Source organism: Corylus avellana, chromosome 7 (assembly GCF_965113065.1).
Source record: "Corylus avellana chromosome 7, dhCorAvel1.hap1.2, whole genome shotgun sequence".
NCBI lineage: Eukaryota > Viridiplantae > Streptophyta > Magnoliopsida > Fagales > Betulaceae > Corylus > Corylus avellana.
Window position 1 is genome coordinate 9,240,321 of NC_142496.1, and position 17,597 is coordinate 9,257,917.

The 17,597-nt window shown below is 33.6% G+C and overlaps 2 protein-coding genes across 2 annotated transcripts; both read left to right on the forward strand.

Moving 5' to 3' along the window:
• Positions 1-827: 827 nt before the first annotated feature.
• Positions 828-3,955, forward strand: LOC132184691 (DNA ligase (DUF1666)). Its single transcript, XM_059598417.2, has 6 exons — positions 828-1,040; positions 1,132-1,532; positions 1,644-1,988; positions 2,238-2,615; positions 2,844-3,058; positions 3,160-3,955. The coding sequence occupies exons 1-6, from the start codon at positions 895-897 to the stop codon at positions 3,403-3,405; spliced, it is 1,731 nt and encodes a 576-aa protein (XP_059454400.2). The 5' UTR covers positions 828-894; the 3' UTR covers positions 3,406-3,955.
• A 5,763-nt stretch (positions 3,956-9,718) lies between these two features.
• LOC132185758 (uncharacterized) lies at positions 9,719-11,600 on the forward strand. Its single transcript, XM_059599535.2, has 4 exons — positions 9,719-9,852; positions 10,124-10,300; positions 10,427-10,490; positions 10,953-11,600. Exons 2-4 carry the CDS (start codon positions 10,155-10,157, stop codon positions 11,244-11,246), a joined length of 504 nt encoding a protein of 167 aa, XP_059455518.2. The 5' UTR covers positions 9,719-9,852; positions 10,124-10,154; the 3' UTR covers positions 11,247-11,600.
• The last annotated feature ends 5,997 nt before the right edge of the window (positions 11,601-17,597 follow it).

Genomic DNA, 17,597 nt, shown 5'->3' on the forward strand with positions numbered 1-17,597 from the left:
TCAAGCGGTTGACAGGTGAAATGCCCCTTAACCCCCTATAAAATTTATAAAATTTCTTTAATTTTGAAAACATTTTGGGTATTTCAGCGTCTTTGGTTAGGATTGAACAAAAAACCCTAACGAATGGGTGATATTGCAAACTTTAAAAATATGGCGACTCGATATTGACACTTTTTAAAGTTTAAGGGTATGATTACGAAAATAATGAAAGATTTGGGAGTATATGAAGTTTCCTCATAAAATTCCAACTCTCATTGGGTTGACGTATTGCCTAGAGCTGGGAATATCGGTTAAATGTCATAGACTTATTTCTAATAATCTATCACAATTTTTTTTTGTTTTTTTTTGTTTTTTTCTGAGCTAATCATCTGTCTATCTTAATTGAGTCATAGATAATAATCCAAAAAAGAATGTAATTGATTGAGTAACTTAACCAGTGCAAATAATCCACAAAAGTTAACTATAAAATCTATAGAGTCAAGCACAAAAGGAGTACAGCAAATTATACTGAATTTTGGAACAAAAATGGTTAAAAATAAGAAAGTATGATGCATTACATAATGTATTAAAACTAAATTTCACATATAAAATTAACTGACCCATCCGTTAATTATGCCTTCTTTTTCTCCTAAAACCATGTTTAATGTCTACTTCTTATATATATATATATATATATATATATATATATATATAATGATTTGAAGATGATTAAGGTAAAGTTAACATTGCAGGACATATTTGACATTTTGTATATTGGAAAGAAAGGGATCATTTTGACCTACAAGGGAGAGATGGCACGAAAGCAACCTGAGGGCACCTTTTTCTAGGAGCCTGCTTTGCTTTGTGAAGGGGTGCCTCTTGGGAACTCATTTTGAAGCTGCAGCAACAAAGAAAATGCCATGTTCGAAAGAAGAAGCTCTTGTTAGGCTTTTCTGCAATGTCTCAAGCTCCTTCCTTCTTCTCTTCCTCTTCTTCTACTGCTCCACCCTTTTGCTTGCCAAGCTCTTCCATTTTCTTGGCAGCAATCCAACCTTTTTCAGGTCTTCTTTTCATTTTCCAGTGTATTCATTTGCTTGCCTTTTTTTTTTTTCCTTTTTTTTTTATTAAGTTTTTTGTATATTTGTGTTGCAGAAAACAAAATGGATACGAGTATAACTTGTTCTCGGATGATGAGGAAGAAGAAGAAGCACAGGAAGATCAAGAAGAAAGGCGTTTTCATGTTGAGTGCCTTGATCAAGATCATCTGGTGGCCGACATCGTTCATGGCAGTGAAGCTCTGTTTTTTCAACCAAACAGCCACCCTCAGAGGAATCAATCTCTTTCTCAAGAATTCATGAGCATAAATGAAGACCCAGATGAGGATTATGCCCCTGAAATTCTCTCTGTTGATGACTCACTCGAAGGTGATGACATGTTTGAAGATGAGGAAATCCCTCCAAGAGATTCTGATGACTCTGCTTTCAGCTCTGTTCCAAATCATGGCGGCCCCACCATGCCAAAAACAACTATAGACAACGACAAAAACTGTCACGGTAAACTGCATCATGTCTAGCATCAAAGTTTGTTACATTCTTCACATGTTGCAGTAGTACTTGCAATACTTCCCACTCAATGATCTCATGATGTTGCTTATGTTGCTGCAGAAGATGATCACTTTCGCAATGAAGACAAGAAGGCAGAGACAAATTTCTTCGAGGACGAGAAATTCTTTACTATTGCACCAGCCAAGTTGGAGAAAAAGAAGCTTGTAGCTCAAGAAAATGACGATGAGATCTTTGGTGACTCCTGCACCGTTGGCTCCACATCCAAGAGCTCATCCGAGTGGAGAAGCTCCATTAATTGCAGGGATTCCGGGACTGATCAGGATCCATTTTCTTCTTCTTCCCGCAGGAGTTGCCCCAAGTGGGAATCCTACACAGTCTTTCAGAAATACGATGAAGAAATGATGTTCCTTGACAGAATCAGTGCACAAAAGCTACATGAAACAGGTATTTCCCCTTTCAAACCGTTTTTTCTTTTTTTCTTTTACTTTTAACCGGGTATCCAGAATTTCACCATACTAGATTCCCAGAACTCAAGAGTTTAGAGTTACAAGAACTCAAAAGAACAGAGTTACAAATAATAAATACATGAAGCACTCGAGCCAACCCGTTGGGTTTAATTGTTTTGTTGTTTAATGCTATGTTTAGGAAAATTTAAGTTAAATTTATAGTAATCATATAGCAACCAAATTGCAGAGTCACTTAGGTCGATTCAAGTGTGTCCAAGATCAATATCGGAGAGGCTTGTTCATAAGTTTGCGACGGCAAACAAACGGCCGTCAGATGTCCGGCGACAGAACCCATATCGTGAACTGGAGGCAGCCTATGTGGCTCAGATTTGCTTAACATGGGAAGCTCTCAATTGGAACTACAAGAATTTTCAACAGAAGAGAGCTTCACGCCGTGATCCTGACCCCGGCTGTCCTGCCAATGTCGCCCAAGAGTTTCAGCAATTCCAGGTTCTTTTGCAGCGATATATAGAGAATGAACCTTATGAGCAAGGCCGAAGACCTGAGGTTTATGCCAGGATGAGGCTTTTGGCACCAAAATTGCTTCTGGTGCCGGAATACCGAGGTACTTTTAGAGTGCGTTTGACATTACGACTTTGTAAACCAAAAGCAGAAAAATCTGTTTTTTAAAATCGTAGACAATGGGTTATGTTTAGAAAAACGTACGATTTTAAATGTTAAAGTGCATTTTATGAACCATTAAAATTATGAAGCAACTCACGTTTTTATTTAACTGATAGGAATTCCTTTTTATTACATATTTTGAAGATGAATGTTTGAATGTGTTTTTAAGATTCGGAAGATGATGAGAAGGAGTTTGATTTTGGATCAAGAATTTCATCGCCAGAATTTCTGATGATAATGGAAGAAGGAATCCGAACTTTCATGCATTTTCTCAAGGCTGACAGGGAAAAACCATGCCAGCTGATATCAGCATTTTTCAGGAGAGGCAGAAGAGGTTCAGTTGATCCAACTCTTCTCCAGCTGATGAAGAAAGTTAATAAAAAAGTAAGCCTACATTTGATTTTAGAGCAATAATCCTCAAAAGGACAACCTTTTTTGTCCAAACTTCTAATTAATTAACATATTCACACTAACTGCATCTGCAGAAGAAGATGAAGCTCAAAGATCTTCGGCGTGTTCGAAAATGCTTGCGAAAAAGAAAATTGAATGCAAATGAAGAGATGGAGATATTGATGGGTCTAATAGACCTGAAAGTGGTGTCTAGGGTTATGAGAATGAGTGACATAGGTGAAGAACAAATGCACTGGTGTGAAGAGAAGATGAGCAAAGTGAAAGTTTTGGAAGGTAAATTACAAAGAGATTCCTCAACACTTTTCTTCCCAGCACACTGACCCACCATATTATATTGCTAAGTTGCTTCCTGACTAGACAATGAATGTGCATGACTGCACAAGATGATGAATATCCTTGACACCCTTTTGTAAATAATGTAAAAAAAACAATCAAAGCGGCCCTGCAAATCTCGGTAATTACATGTGGGTGGCATGGATTTTGGAGAGATGGAATCCATGAAAGGAGAGTTTAGATGGGTTGGCTATGCACATGATTTCATCAATAGTGAAAGGGAAAGATGAAAGACAAAGCAAGGAACATGAAGATATAGACAAGGGTAGCTTTAATTAGTTCACTTTAGCATTTTAACTACAGTTTTCAATAAGGGATTTGAGCTGACCAAAAGAAGAATGATCAAGGCTGCTGCTGTGGAATAAAAAGGTAGCAAGCACATCAGCACATGGTACACTCAAGGGACTTTGTAGAGTCAGATGACCCCACAAAGGAGAAGGGAGAAAAATAAAGGAGTAAATCCAACCTTTTGTGATGTAACCAGACAGCATGGGCTTTATTGATTTAACCAAAAATGTTACGTTATTATCTTAGATATTTGATTTATGTTTTTTTTTTTTTTTTCATAATTTTTATTCCAATCTCTGGTTCCTCTTGAGTACAATTGTATTGCTGCAACGATTTGTTTCTTACTAAGCGAAGCATTAGGCTCATGGAGTATAGAGTAGGGTTATAATTTGGAATGGGCGTCCATAATTTCTCTAAATTTTTATTGGCAGGCACAAGTAGCTCAAGAGAATAAGGTGTTAAATTATCACTTGTCCCAAAAGTTTAAACTAATAAGAATAAGTAAATTTAATCACTTAATCATTACTTTAACACTCTTCCGCATATGTGGACTCAAACTTCCAGCCCAACAATCACAGGACTTTGGCTCTGATACCATGTTAAATTATCACTTGTCCTAAAAGCTTAAACTGATAGGAAGATGTAAATTTAATCATTTAATCATTATTTTAACATAAGGGACGGTTACAATTAAGGCTTAGCCCAATCAACTCCTATAGGCTCCACATGTCTGAAGGCGGTACCAGGTCGGCCCAAACATAGGCCCCAACGGGTTAGCAAGCCCACCAAAACCTAATATTGTATGGAGCGCAAGTCTAGGAGGGAAGATCCCTATTTAGGCACCTATTCTCCAGGCAGCCTACAAAAGGGAAAATGACCCCTCAACCCCTATCAAAAAGGCAGGATTCGTTGAGTTTTCGATAAAGGCAAAATCTACCACAGCACCACAAGTAAGGTGGATTACAGTCTCTAGCATGATCAAAGGCCAAATCGATGGCTGATCGACGACAATCGCCTCATACAGGCGTACGACCAAATTAATTAAGACCTAACCTATATAACGCCGGTAGGAGACGAAATACTAGTACGTTGTATTATCTATTTCTTTTGATCTCATATCACCTTACTTTAATATATTTATTGACTTAAGTATCAGAGGTTGTGCCGTCATCATTAACAACGTGTCACTCTAACTTTTAATTGTCTTTTAAAGTTTTTAAATTGAAAACTAAACATGTTATGGTGAGATTTTTCTTCACACTTATAAACTGACCATAAGATCAACACGTGCATAGTCATTGTATTAACATAATCTAGCCGGTTCTAGTTGCTTCTCATTGTAGACTGCTTAGAAGTATCAGTACAGTAAGGTAGAATCTAGATACAACTCTCTCATTTGTCTGTCATTTCACAACACAATAACTGGCCGTCATTCTAGATACAACTCTCTCAAATCCATCCAATGCTACTGCCTATTTCATTTCAAAGGCCCACTGACCAACAAATTTGGGTCAGCCATAAATAAAAGTCCCAGAGCCCCTATTCAGCATTTAAAAAAAAAAAAGAAAAAAAAAAAGGAGTAATTAGGGAGCACAAGGGGGAGTGAAAGAGACTGGTTGGGCAGGTAGCCCTATTAACCTCAACATTACAAAAATTTAATGAAAAATTGCCACTTTACCACTATGACAAAGTCCTGTTGATTGCTGGGCAGTGGCATGTGGATGAATCGAAGCCAGCAACAATGAAGAGATTGTGAAAGGGACTGGGTGGGCTTACACACCACTTGAGCCCTCCCACCTCCAACTATCTTTGTCTTTTCCACCTTGAATGGGGGGATCATATCTTTTGTGCTAAGCATCATCAATACTCTCTCTCTCTCTCTCTATATATATATATATATATATATATATTTCTGTCAAGAGTTTGGCTTACGATCTGTTTAAGGCAATTTTTTTAAAAACGCACTTTTAAACGATATATTTTCTGTTAAACACTCTCTTAATTTGTTAAGATCAATATTGTGCTTTTTGTGTTCTAGGAGAAGGCTGCATCTTATTTTTAGTTCGGCATAACATGGCTAGTTTGTAACATGTGGAATATTTAAATGAATTGGGGAAGTGAATGACGGAGTAGAGTTTGAATTTAAGACATTTACTATGATATTATGTTAAATCACGGTTAATCCCAAAAACTTAAACTGATGAAAATATATAAATCTAATCATTTGATCAATATTTTAACAATAAATTGAGCATGATTACTGGTTCAGTTGTAATGCTTACTCTTAGGAGAAAAAGGAACGCATCCAATTTAACTAATCATCCTTGAAGCTTCGGGTGCTGCCAAAAACAATGGGCTTTGACTTGTTCTCTCAAAATAAGAGGTAAAAAATAAAAACGCAAACAAATCAATCATTCATTTATATTATATATTTTTTTTGTTCAAATATGTTGGAAACTTCTCCTTGACATCGGGCTATTTGAGGTATAAACTATGTGCTTCCCATGGTTATGTGCATACTAAAACAACAAGAAGAAAATAAACAACTTCTTATCTTATTCTTCATTTCGTCTTTTGGCATTTTTGTATATCAGGCAAACTTGATAGGTATTCGATTCATGGCCCAAAAAACTGACTCAGTCTTCTTCTTCTGTATAAAGCAGTTCAATCACCAAAATAGAGGAAGCAGACAGAGAGCATGCCCTGATTACAAAACTCTGTAACTCTATACTAACCCTTTCTCTAACCCTTTATGCAAGGAACGCAGACATAAACATGACCCTCAAAATACCCTCGATCCTATCCGAACCCTTATTTGACAACAATAACAATCATGGGGGACAGGTGAGGGAGGAGTAGCACTGTAGATATCAAAGCAGAATTCAGCATCAAGCATCAATCTTTGGATGGAGGTGGCAATATTATGATGGATGCTTTGTTGCGAAGTTGTTCTACTTTATTCATTTGTTTTCATAAGTATCTCATTGTACGGCCAATAAGAGAGATTGAAAATCAAGATAGTCCATCATCAAAATATATATATAGCAACATTGGATGCATGGTTTCTTCTCCCAAAACAAAAGGGTATACTTCAAAATACATATAAAAGTTTATAAATGCAAGAATACTATGATTTTAATTATAAAAGAATACGTATTCTTTTTTTCTTTTCTTTTTTTATTAAATTTTTTAGGGAAAAATATAAAATTAGTCTTTGTGATTTACCTGATTTGCAATTAACTCACCGTGATATTAAAATGAACTCGAAGGTCCGTAACGTATGCTAAAAAAACAATATAGTTCCTACAGTTAAATTTCGTCCATTAATTTAACAGATTCCGTTAGTATGACACTGACTTAAATCGGATAAGCATTACAATTTTATTAGCTCTAACGTTTCACGCTATCAGAATTTGTTAAATCAGTGAACAAAATTTAATTATAAAGACTATATTGTCTTTTTGGCATACATCACGAACCTTTGAATTCATTTTGATACCATGGGGAGTTAATTGCAAATCAGGTAAACCACATGGACTGATTTCGCCTTTTTCCCAATTTTTTTATTGAAATTCAATAAACCCATTTATGCTGTAACCCAAAAAAAAAAAAAAAAAAAAAAAAAGAGAGATCATTTATGCTAAAAACCTTATCATTGAATTTATTAAAATGGCTTACAAATTCAAAACTAGCATTTATTATTAAATTTTTCTTTGACACTATATTTGATTAAAGTTAATGTTCTAATGATTGTTTTTTAGAAACGAAATTGATAGCGAGAAGTGTCTTCTTTTTCTTTTTTCTTATTAATCAATATAGAAAAAATAAAGGAAAACTACATTAATTTATCTCATTCTCCCTGCCACCTTATTTACAATATTTCTCTTACTATTTCAATTTTTATAATCTCTCCCTAGTCTACCATTGAAACTACAAATGTTTCTCTACCGCATTAATCATATGTTTTAATTTTAGTTCTAATAAGTTACAAGTGTAATGGGACACACCTAAGTTATCTTTTAATAGATGGGTCGTCCTAGGCTTTCTAGCCAAACATAACAATCGTTTTCTCTTTAGGTCTCTAAATTGATTGTTTTTTATTTGAAATAGTATTTAGATGTAACGTAAATGTGAGAATAATTTTGAGTGTTTTATATTGTTTGTAAACATTTTTCTTTTGAAAAAAAAAAAAAAAAAAGTGTTACCACTAAGATTTTAACTATAAAAGACTAAACATTCTCATTATTGAATTTTTTATAACTAAGAGAAACTTTGTACACACATATAGGTAGAGTAAATGAGTAAGTTTGTTTGACAACTTATGCGATACCCGCTCAACTTGAATTTGGTTCGTTTAATAAACGAGTCGATCGTGAACACAAAATTATACTCGATCATTAAAGGAACTATACTCATATAAACTTGGCTCGACTTGTATAATCTTGTATAATCTCGAATAACTTCATTTTTATTATTTTATAGTATTGTTTTAATTTCGTAATTGCAACATCTTAAGTAAAGAGGAATTATTTTCCTAATATAATTGGTATAGTTTGAATTATTATTATTGTGAGTATTAATATAGATATATGTATGTTTATGTGGACATGGGTATATTTATCTGTATATATAATTATATGTGTGTGTGCACGCGCGCAATGAATTTATATATATACTATAAAATATACTTATAAAGTCAAGATTGAATTGTTTAAAATTCAAGTTAATTTTGTAATTAACTTAAATGATAAAATCTTAACAATAATTAATTAACTAATACTTAGTGTAGATTACAAAGAGAAAAAAAGAAAATCATGATATTTACTTGTATATAAAGAATGAATAAGTTAATTAAGCAACTTATGAACAAGCTTGAGTTCACTCGAAAAATACATTAGTTGTGCTTGAACAAATTATTTAGTTTGGTGTCATTGGTGATAAAGCTCGAACTCATCTCGTGTGTCAGAATAAAATTAAACGAACAGAACTTGAACGGTCAATACTAGACCCGATTACAACCCTACAAATAAGCATAAGAATAGACTTTTCTTGTTCTAACGTATGGATAAACCGAACACTTGAATTATCACATACACAAATCCTAGATTAATAAAAAATAATAATAATCATTGGCCAACAATTTGAAAAATAAAAAATAAAAAATACTATTTACACTAAAAGCCTTACCATTGAATTTACTAAAAATATTTTACAAGTTCAAAACTAGCATTTATTATTAAAAAAAAATTTTTTGACACCATTTATTATTAAAGTTAATATTCTAATGATCTTTTTCAGAAACAAAATTGATGAGGAAGAGTGTTCTTCTCTCTCTTTGTCCTATTTATCAAAATAGAGAAAAAGAAAAAAATCCACATTTATTTATTTCTAACTATCACCTTATTTACAAATATTCTTCTTAATATTTTAAGTTTTTTGCAATGTCTTTTAATATCCTTCTTTCGTGTCCAAAATAATAAATAAAAAGGTAAAAGAATTTATACAACAGTTAAAAAAAAAAATTAGAAAAATGAGAAAAAGACAAAAAAAAAAAAGAAAATTAAAAAAAGAAAGGAAAAAAGAAATAAAAAATGGTAGATTAAGGATATTGTAAAAATTAAATCATAAGGGAAAAAAAAAACATTATATAGAGAGGTATATATAGTTTCCTAAAACAATATATATATATATAGAGAGAGAGAGAGAGAGAGAGAGAGAGAGAATCAAAGGCTCAGATCTCAAAAAGAACATTGCCAATAAAAAGGGGACATGGATGCATCATGTGGACCAGACCCGACCCCTTTATCCTCCATCAGAAAATAAAGGCGAAGATTCCCCATATCTCCCAGGATTCCCTTCTGCACGAAATCCCAGAGGAAACCCAATCACACGGGTGAAAACCCCGATCCCACAGTGAAGAACATGTGCCCACAAACACCATAGCGAATCTCATCTAGGTTGCCACACTCCCTCTTTCGTACCGTCTATGAATACTCAAGCCGACCTCTTTATTCACTCTCTTCCTTTGTCTCTTTCACTCTCTCTTTCCTAAAAATCTCTGCTTTGCTCTGTTTCTCCCCCCAACCCTTATTCCTTCTCCGTTGACATCCTCCTCCTCGTCTGGGAGGAGCGGTTAAGGAACTCCGGTTAGCTCCCCCTCTCTCTCTCTCTGTTTGTGGGTCAGATCTGCATATTTGTTTTACATCCGTACATGTTTTCATGGACTGTTTTAAATTTTGGTCAAGAGAATTTTTTTTTTTTTGGTTTTAAGAGAAGCCCAGAACGGTAGGTATGTTAGTTAAGGCAGACGAATGAGAAAAAAAACTTGAACTTTAATGAACTTGGGTGACAGAATTTTCTGTTTTTGCCGGGTATGAATTATGGGTCTGAAAAGAAGTAATTTTTGGGTGTGTGCAGATCTTGGAAGATTTTGGTGCAGAAAAACGCCATGGCAGGCTGCAAGGAGGAGATGAGGATGGAGGGTTACTCGGTGGTTTGTCCTAAGCCTCGCCGGTTGGATATGGGCCTCTTTGATCCCTCCTCTTTTAACGATCACCATTTCAGACCACCCTCCTCCTTCAGATGGCCCATCAAGTAACTCTCTCCACCAAAAAATGTTTTTGTAGGATTGTTAATATGTTATGAACTTGGGAATTTTTCCTTTTTTGTTCTTTTTTTTTCCCTAAGATTTTGTTTTTTTTTTTTTTTGCTTGTCGCCAGTCATCAAAGAGAGACCGGAGATTCAAGAGCAGGAACAGAGCTTTTGGATATCATTCTCACTAAGGTTCGTCTCTGTGCAGTTATTGCTGTTAGTATTTCCTTTTTGTGTTCGATTTGTGGGTTTTTTTTAGAATTTTTTTTTTTTTTTTTTTAATTTCCTCATTTTTCTTGAAAACCCAAGATGGGGATTGAATTTATTTCCCGACCCAAATCAAGAAGGAAAAATGATGATAAATGGATTGTTGAGATTTATTTATCTTTGTACTTTTTTTCTTTTAATGGATGGTCCAGATTGGCCTGGATATCTGTTAGATATGGTCTGGTGCTTACCATGTATATATAGCCAGAGATTTGCTGTTAATGAACTAAAATCGATTTAATTCAAGAATTTTGTAGTTGATTAATTAAATTAATTTACTTCCTTTACGACAAAGTTGATTGCTTTGAGTAATACAGCTGTGCACGTGACAGTTGCCATGTACCTTTCAAGTAAAATAAAATGAACCTGTTTTTTTTCCATCAACAGGGAAATTCTGCGGAGAGATCCTGTAACCAAGTAGCTTCTTCGCCACCATTTTTCTGTGGATCTCCACCAAGCAGGGCTTCTAACCCTGTAATCCAAGATGCCCAGTTTTTCAATGAGAATGACACCACCCCCTTTCCGCCTCCGGCGGCGGCTGCACCTCCCTCGCCCTCCGCCCGTAAAGGCCGAGGATGCGTCCGAATGAACTTCGGGCACAAACCCGCCACGGTTCGGGTCGAGGGCTTCGATTGCCTCGGCACAGATAGGAGAAACTGTAGCATATCTGCTGTGGCTTAACCAAAGAGTTGAAAGAGCAGAGGAGGTTGATGTGTAATGGTGGGGGGATGTTTTCTTGTTCTTATTAATTTTGTGTTATAATTCTCAAGGAATTATAATTTATAATGTAAATTATGGTTGATGGGAAGAGATGTTTAATTTTGAAAAATAAATTAGAGAAAGAGCAAAAGTCTTTTCTCTTGCTTTAAGGGTTTTTTTTTTTTTTTTCTCTTGAGAAAGGGTTTGAGACTTGTGGGAAGTTTCTTATTGAGTCTGTAATTTTTGTCTGTTGTCGTTACACTCTCTCTAATCCTCTCTGTAAATTGTAAGGATGGAGGAATGAGGATGGAAGACTTCTTCGGAGTTTCGTTTGTATTTTTCTTCTTGCTTGCGTGGACTGCCTATTGTTAATTCTGTACAGTAAAGGCACGTGGTTTGAAAATTCAGCCTTAAAGCTGTAAATAAATAAACAATTCCTGCTACTTTTGATGTGGCCTCATTAGCACCTCATATGGTAGTTATTTATTCTTGTTCTTTTTTATTTTTTCAATGTCATGAGTAATTTATTCAAGATTGTTTGGTGGAAAGAGATGCTATTATTAGCATTCTCCGGCAATAAATCACATTTTTTATTTTATAAATAGTTTATACGACATTTTTATTTAGGTTTTTTAAAGAGTAATGGTACATTTACACAATCATTTTATAAAATATCTTATAAAGTTGATATGACATGGTCTAATAACTATTGAGTGCATTTTTTTAATCATGGCTGATATACAGGCTACTTATAGTAGATCCCGCTACGACCACGAAATGTTTGTGTGGTATGTAATATTTTTCTGTACTCATCGGGAGATATGCGGACATGAATTGGGTTTTTAATAATCTTTTGCTCAAATTGCTAGTAATTTGAACAACAATAGTGAGAAAACTCATATGAAATGAATTACTTGTCTAAACAAATTTTGGACCGCGGGGCCATTCACTTGGATCAAGATCTACTGAAATTCTTAGGGAATTTCAGTTTCTGGAATTTCGAATTTAGACGGTCAATTTTCTATCCAATTGTCATTGTTATTAATAAAATAATAAATATTTATTATTTTATTAGTAATGGGATACGTGGCAGAACAATGACCCTTAAATAAAAAATAGATAGCTTAAATCTGAAATTCCAAAAACTGAAATTCCAGTGAATCTAACTCTCATTCACTCGGCCAAGTGGATCATATAAACTCATATTCGGCTAAAAATTTCCATCTTACAAAAATTACTTATTCAAATAAATTTTAGGCTACTCAAGCAATTACTCTCATAAAAAAGTCTATAAAAACTCTCGATTAAAAAAAAAGAAAAAAGAAAAGTCAATTAAAACTCTAAGTCTCTAAGTAGCAATTGGAGCAATAAACATTGTTGCTGTCTTGCTGAGATTTCTATCCATATGTTTATGTATTTATGTGAATGGGATTTGTATTGGGCGTGTGGTGGTCCAAAGGCTGACAAAGTGACTCAGATGATGAGTCAGTCGTGTCTCGATAATTGCCAACTTGTAATTATTATTTAATTTTTTATTTATTTTCCCGTCAAGGTTTTCGGTTAGTGGTTGTAAATGGTGGCAACGTGGGATTTGCTTTCCGTTAGGCGCGCTGACACCACCGGCTGCCCCACCTCCTCTACGCTTTCGCTTTAGCCCTGCGTCACACTAAATAAAACAATCCATCCTCTTTTCGTTTATTATTATTATTATTATATAATATATATTTATCACTTTTTATATTAACATCAAAACTAAGTACAGAGAAATTTAAGTCTGCCACGTGGCAACAATTTAAGAATCATGTCCCATTAGGCATTAGCTTCCCATAAAGTAACTTGGACCCTTCCCTCTCTTTTCCAAAACTCTTCTCCATTCTGCTTTTTTGGCTTTCCAGTCCTTCAAAGGCTCAATGTCTAGATTTAATCACAATACTTTATTATTATTATTATTATATATTTTTTTATGTTTTATTTATAAAATCGCAATACTTTAATATTCTTCTCCATGTGTGGACTCTATTTATTTTATTTTTTAATAAGTGAAATTCAACTCGTGAAATATTTAATTTAAATGGAGTGTGAATTAACGAAGTTAACTCTAGATTTCTAGCTTTGATACCATGTTCCTCAGGAGGTACCTTAATCGACAGTAGACCACGCCTCATAAAGCAGAGGTTACTAGTTCGAATCCCCTCTCCCTCCTTCCCTTGTGTGGATATGTCAAAAAAAAAAAAAAAATCACTTCTTATTTCAAAAAAGCTTAAAATAATAAGAATAAATAAATTTAATTATTTAATCAAATAATTTAACATGCAGAAGCCCTGATATCAATGGAAAATGATTAAAAAAAAAAATGAAGAGAAGTCGGTTGATATTTTTTATATGGGTAAAAATGTTTAAAAAGTTAAAATGACAATTTTGTCACTCTTAAAAACACTAAAATAAAGTGGAGATGATCATATTCGGTTATCAATTTGGCCGTCTAAAAATATGCTTAGACGGGTAATAATAATTTACAGAAAAACAAAATAAAAACAAAATTCTACTTGAATAATGTTGTGGTGCTTGGCATAGTGGATAATGGCTCCATGATTTAGTGGGAGACTTAATTGGAAAGGTTACGGGTAAGTAGTGTTTGGACAGAGCACTATGATATTCATGCAAGTCTTGTCAAAAATCGATTAAGAGAAGAATGAATAACAAAAGTGCATGGCACTAATATTTCTCTATCTATGTTTTCTTGACTTCCAACTTGCTCCACTGTCCCTTGGGAAGTGCCTGAACAGGAAGAATGTCACATTATTATTTCTCTCTCAAAAGATCATATAAGATTTTGGCCACACTTGTTAATTATTTTATTGATAAAAGAAATAAATATTACTGTAAAAAAAAAAAAAAATTGAAATAGAATATCTATTTTTATTCTTTAGCTTAGTTTAAATATGTCCTCTTTACTTGGTTCATTCGGATGTTTGGAGTCTGTCTTCGACTCTATTGTGGCTACATTAGTTTTGTGAATGATTTATTCTCGCTTTACTTGGAAATATCGTCTTGCTCGATAATCTTATGCTTATGGTAGGAACATATTATAATTAGATTGAGAAATGTTACATACTATGCCCTCATTCAACTAAGCTAATGTGGCACTGCCCATCAATCATTGGATAAGCCCTTGAAAATGATGAACACTGTCATATTAGCTAAGAGATGCCCTAGTTGGTACATGTAAGAAATGAAAAGAAAAAAGGGATAAATTCAAAATCAATCTATGTGATTAGCTTAAATTACAAATCACTCTATGTCCTATCAAAGTGAACCCAGAGGTTCCTATGATATGCAAAACAAAAAATAAAATAAAAGGGTAGCTTCACTTTATACTTCTGAATTACCACACGATTTGACAAGCCCCACTCCCTCCTCCCGAACTTCAAAATTTTTCAATTTGAACCCATGAACTTTCAATTGCAGTCAATTTGAACCATTCCATCAAATTTTAAACGTTAAAAGTGAGACAATGACGTTTATACCCCTTGTTTTTTTTTTTTTTATAAAATTTTAAATTTACCCTTAATTTCAAATTAAATTTTTTTTTTTAAAAAAAATCACAAGGTGACCCACGGTTGGGCCACCTTGTGACCCTTTCTTTTTTCAATTTTTTTTCTTTTTTCTTTTTAATAAAAAGAAAATTGAAGGGTAATTTTGTCTTTTTAGGAGTTTTAACGGTAAAAATTGATGGAGGAAGTAAATTGACTGCAATTGAAAGTTCATGAGTTCAAATTGAGAGGTTTTGAAGTTCAGGAGTGGCTTGTCAAATCGCATGGTAATTCAGGGGTTTAAAGTAAAGTTTGCTCTAAAAACAATTAGCACATTGAGTCAAATTCCGCTAAAATATTTAACAGATTCTGTTAAGTGCCATGTTAGCGTCAATAAAATGACAACTTGTGTCACGCTTAATAAAAATAAATAAATATATAAAACTAAAAAAAAAAAAACTATTTTTTTAATTAATTTTTTTTTAAAATGAAAGGAGTGGATAGTCACCACGGGTCAATAATAGGAATACATGTTGTTGATAGCACATTAGTTATTAGAAATTTTTGAGAAATATTACACTTACTAAATTTTCTCCTCAAAATTAGTTTTTAAGTGATGTGTTATCATTCCATGAGATGGTGGATGGTGACACATTTTCTAAAATAATAAATCTCATGGGATGGTGATACGTTATTTGAAAACTAACTTTTTGAGAGAAAATTTGATAAATATAACATTTTTCAGATATTTTAGTCAGTAGTAATGAAATATATTAAATTTTCAAAATAAAGAAGGGGGTTGGAGGATTGCTTGTGGGAGTCTCAGTAGAGACATGAGAAAGCTGTATGAAGTGGCAAGAACCGTAACAATAGAATGACTAGGGTGTAAGGATTTCTGAAAAATTAGGCTTATATCTAAGGGGTTTATAACGACAGCGTTTCATGACCTTTTTGTTTTTCTTTTAATAAATTAAGATTGGGTCGGTTCTAGTTTCTCGGGTTTCCGAAGACCCACTTCCAACTTCCGACCCAACATGTGTCGAAAATGACCAAGAAAACAAAATTCCCTTACAGAAGCCAAGAAAGACTTTGAATAATTCTTAGATAGAAGTCATTGTGATATAGCGTAGACAGACCAAGAAGGTGATGGAACAGAATTAGACCTAGTAGCGCCTAATGAACTCTCTTCGTTTGGCACCCCTCCAAAGAGTGCCAATGTTGAAAAGATGTCCACAACCTTAACCTAATTTATTTGAGAAATGTTAGGGGTCAATAAGTTCTTTATATTTGATGCATATTCTCCTATGAATTCAACAGATCAACTATTAGATTTGCGGGATCCACCATTGACTTATGTGAAGTCCACAAATCTAATGGTTGATTGAAAGAGAATATGGCTAAATATGAGAAAAGTATTGACCTCTAGTATTTCTAAATTTATTTTCATCAACAATATAAAATAAATCTTTTACAAATTGGTTTATTTTGAAAAATTCTTTCAATTTAATATTTAAAAGCGGACATGTGAGAAGATGTACTTTTTTCATAGTATATGCTTTTTACATGCTTTTAATAATAGTATTAATAATATATATATAAAAAACATATATTTATCACATATTAAAAAAATTAGCACGTGTCAGAGATTGGGTTGAAAAAAACTTTTTCTACCTCCCAATTCGTAGAGATTAATATCCTTTGGTAATCAACATCCTCAAGACTTCAATATCCAAGCTCTTATCTACATCTTCTTTGATATTATATCCAATTATCACTTATGTTGGTTTTGATTTAAAATCAACGAGTGCATGCAAGAAATGTAAATGAAAGATTGGGATATTTATTTATTTTTTTGAATATTTTCAATGCCAATGTTGTATGATATATATGTTTGCAAATGGATCCTCTCCATTTTATTTGAAATGGAAGGGAGTCATCTAGGCAAAATGGTGGGATAAGGATGTCTTAATTTTAAAAAATGAGGACAATATTGTCTTAAATTTTATACTATTTTGCTTAAACGGCTCTTCTCCATTCCATTTGAAATGGAGAGGATTCGTTTCTGATATGTTTTAGATAGCAAACCCAAATCCACGTTTTCTTGGGCTTTTGAAATAATTGGAATAATAATAATTGCAATAACTCGCATGATATGGATGAAAATGCGAATACCTAAGAATAATAATCGCATTATGCGGATATAGATGCAAATATTATTGATAACTACATATGCATTTACCCCCTAATTAAAAGTAGGGCTAAATACTAAAAACCCTCCTAGGGTTTGATTTATATCATAGAAGGTACTTGTGGTTTTCATAAAGACGGAAATGATATCTCCGTAAAAATTCCGTCCAAAAATTAACAGAATGCCACGTTAGCATCAATTAAACATCTACACATGTCATGTAATTAATTTTTATATTTTTTTAAAAATATTTAAAAATATATATTTTTTCAAAAAAAAAAAAAAAAAAAGAAAAAAAAAAAATTGGGTGTGGCCGTAGCCACCCCCTTTGGCCATGGGCCACCCCAAGGTGCCAAGGGGGTGGCCGTTGGTGTGAAGGGGGTGGCCGAAACCACCCTAGTGAGCCACCCCCATGGAGCCAAGGGGATGGCCAAAACCACCCCCATCCGGCCAGATGAGGGTGGCCAAATTTTTTTTTTTTTTTTTGAAAATATATATGTTTTTAATTTTTTTAAAACTTTTTTAAAAAAATAAAAAATTAATTACATGACACGTGTCGACGTTTAATTATTTTACTATTCTAAATGTCAATTTATTTCCCTTTCCTGTGAT

Excerpts from the sequence above, each read along its gene's own strand:
- LOC132184691 (XM_059598417.2), top strand. The coding sequence starts at position 895 with ATGCCATGTTCGAAAGAAGAAGCTCTTGTTAGGCTTTTCTGCAATGTC. Across the intron at positions 1,041-1,131 it reads AGCAATCCAACCTTTTTCAG|AAAACAAAATGGATACGAGT; the intron begins GTCTTCTTTTCA and ends TTTGTGTTGCAG. Across the intron at positions 3,059-3,159 it reads TGAAGAAAGTTAATAAAAAA|AAGAAGATGAAGCTCAAAGA; the intron begins GTAAGCCTACAT and ends CTGCATCTGCAG.
- LOC132185758 (XM_059599535.2), top strand. The coding sequence starts at position 10,155 with ATGGCAGGCTGCAAGGAGGAGATGAGGATGGAGGGTTACTCGGTGGTT. Across the intron at positions 10,301-10,426 it reads TCCTTCAGATGGCCCATCAA|TCATCAAAGAGAGACCGGAG; the intron begins GTAACTCTCTCC and ends GCTTGTCGCCAG. Across the intron at positions 10,491-10,952 it reads TGGATATCATTCTCACTAAG|GGAAATTCTGCGGAGAGATC; the intron begins GTTCGTCTCTGT and ends TTCCATCAACAG.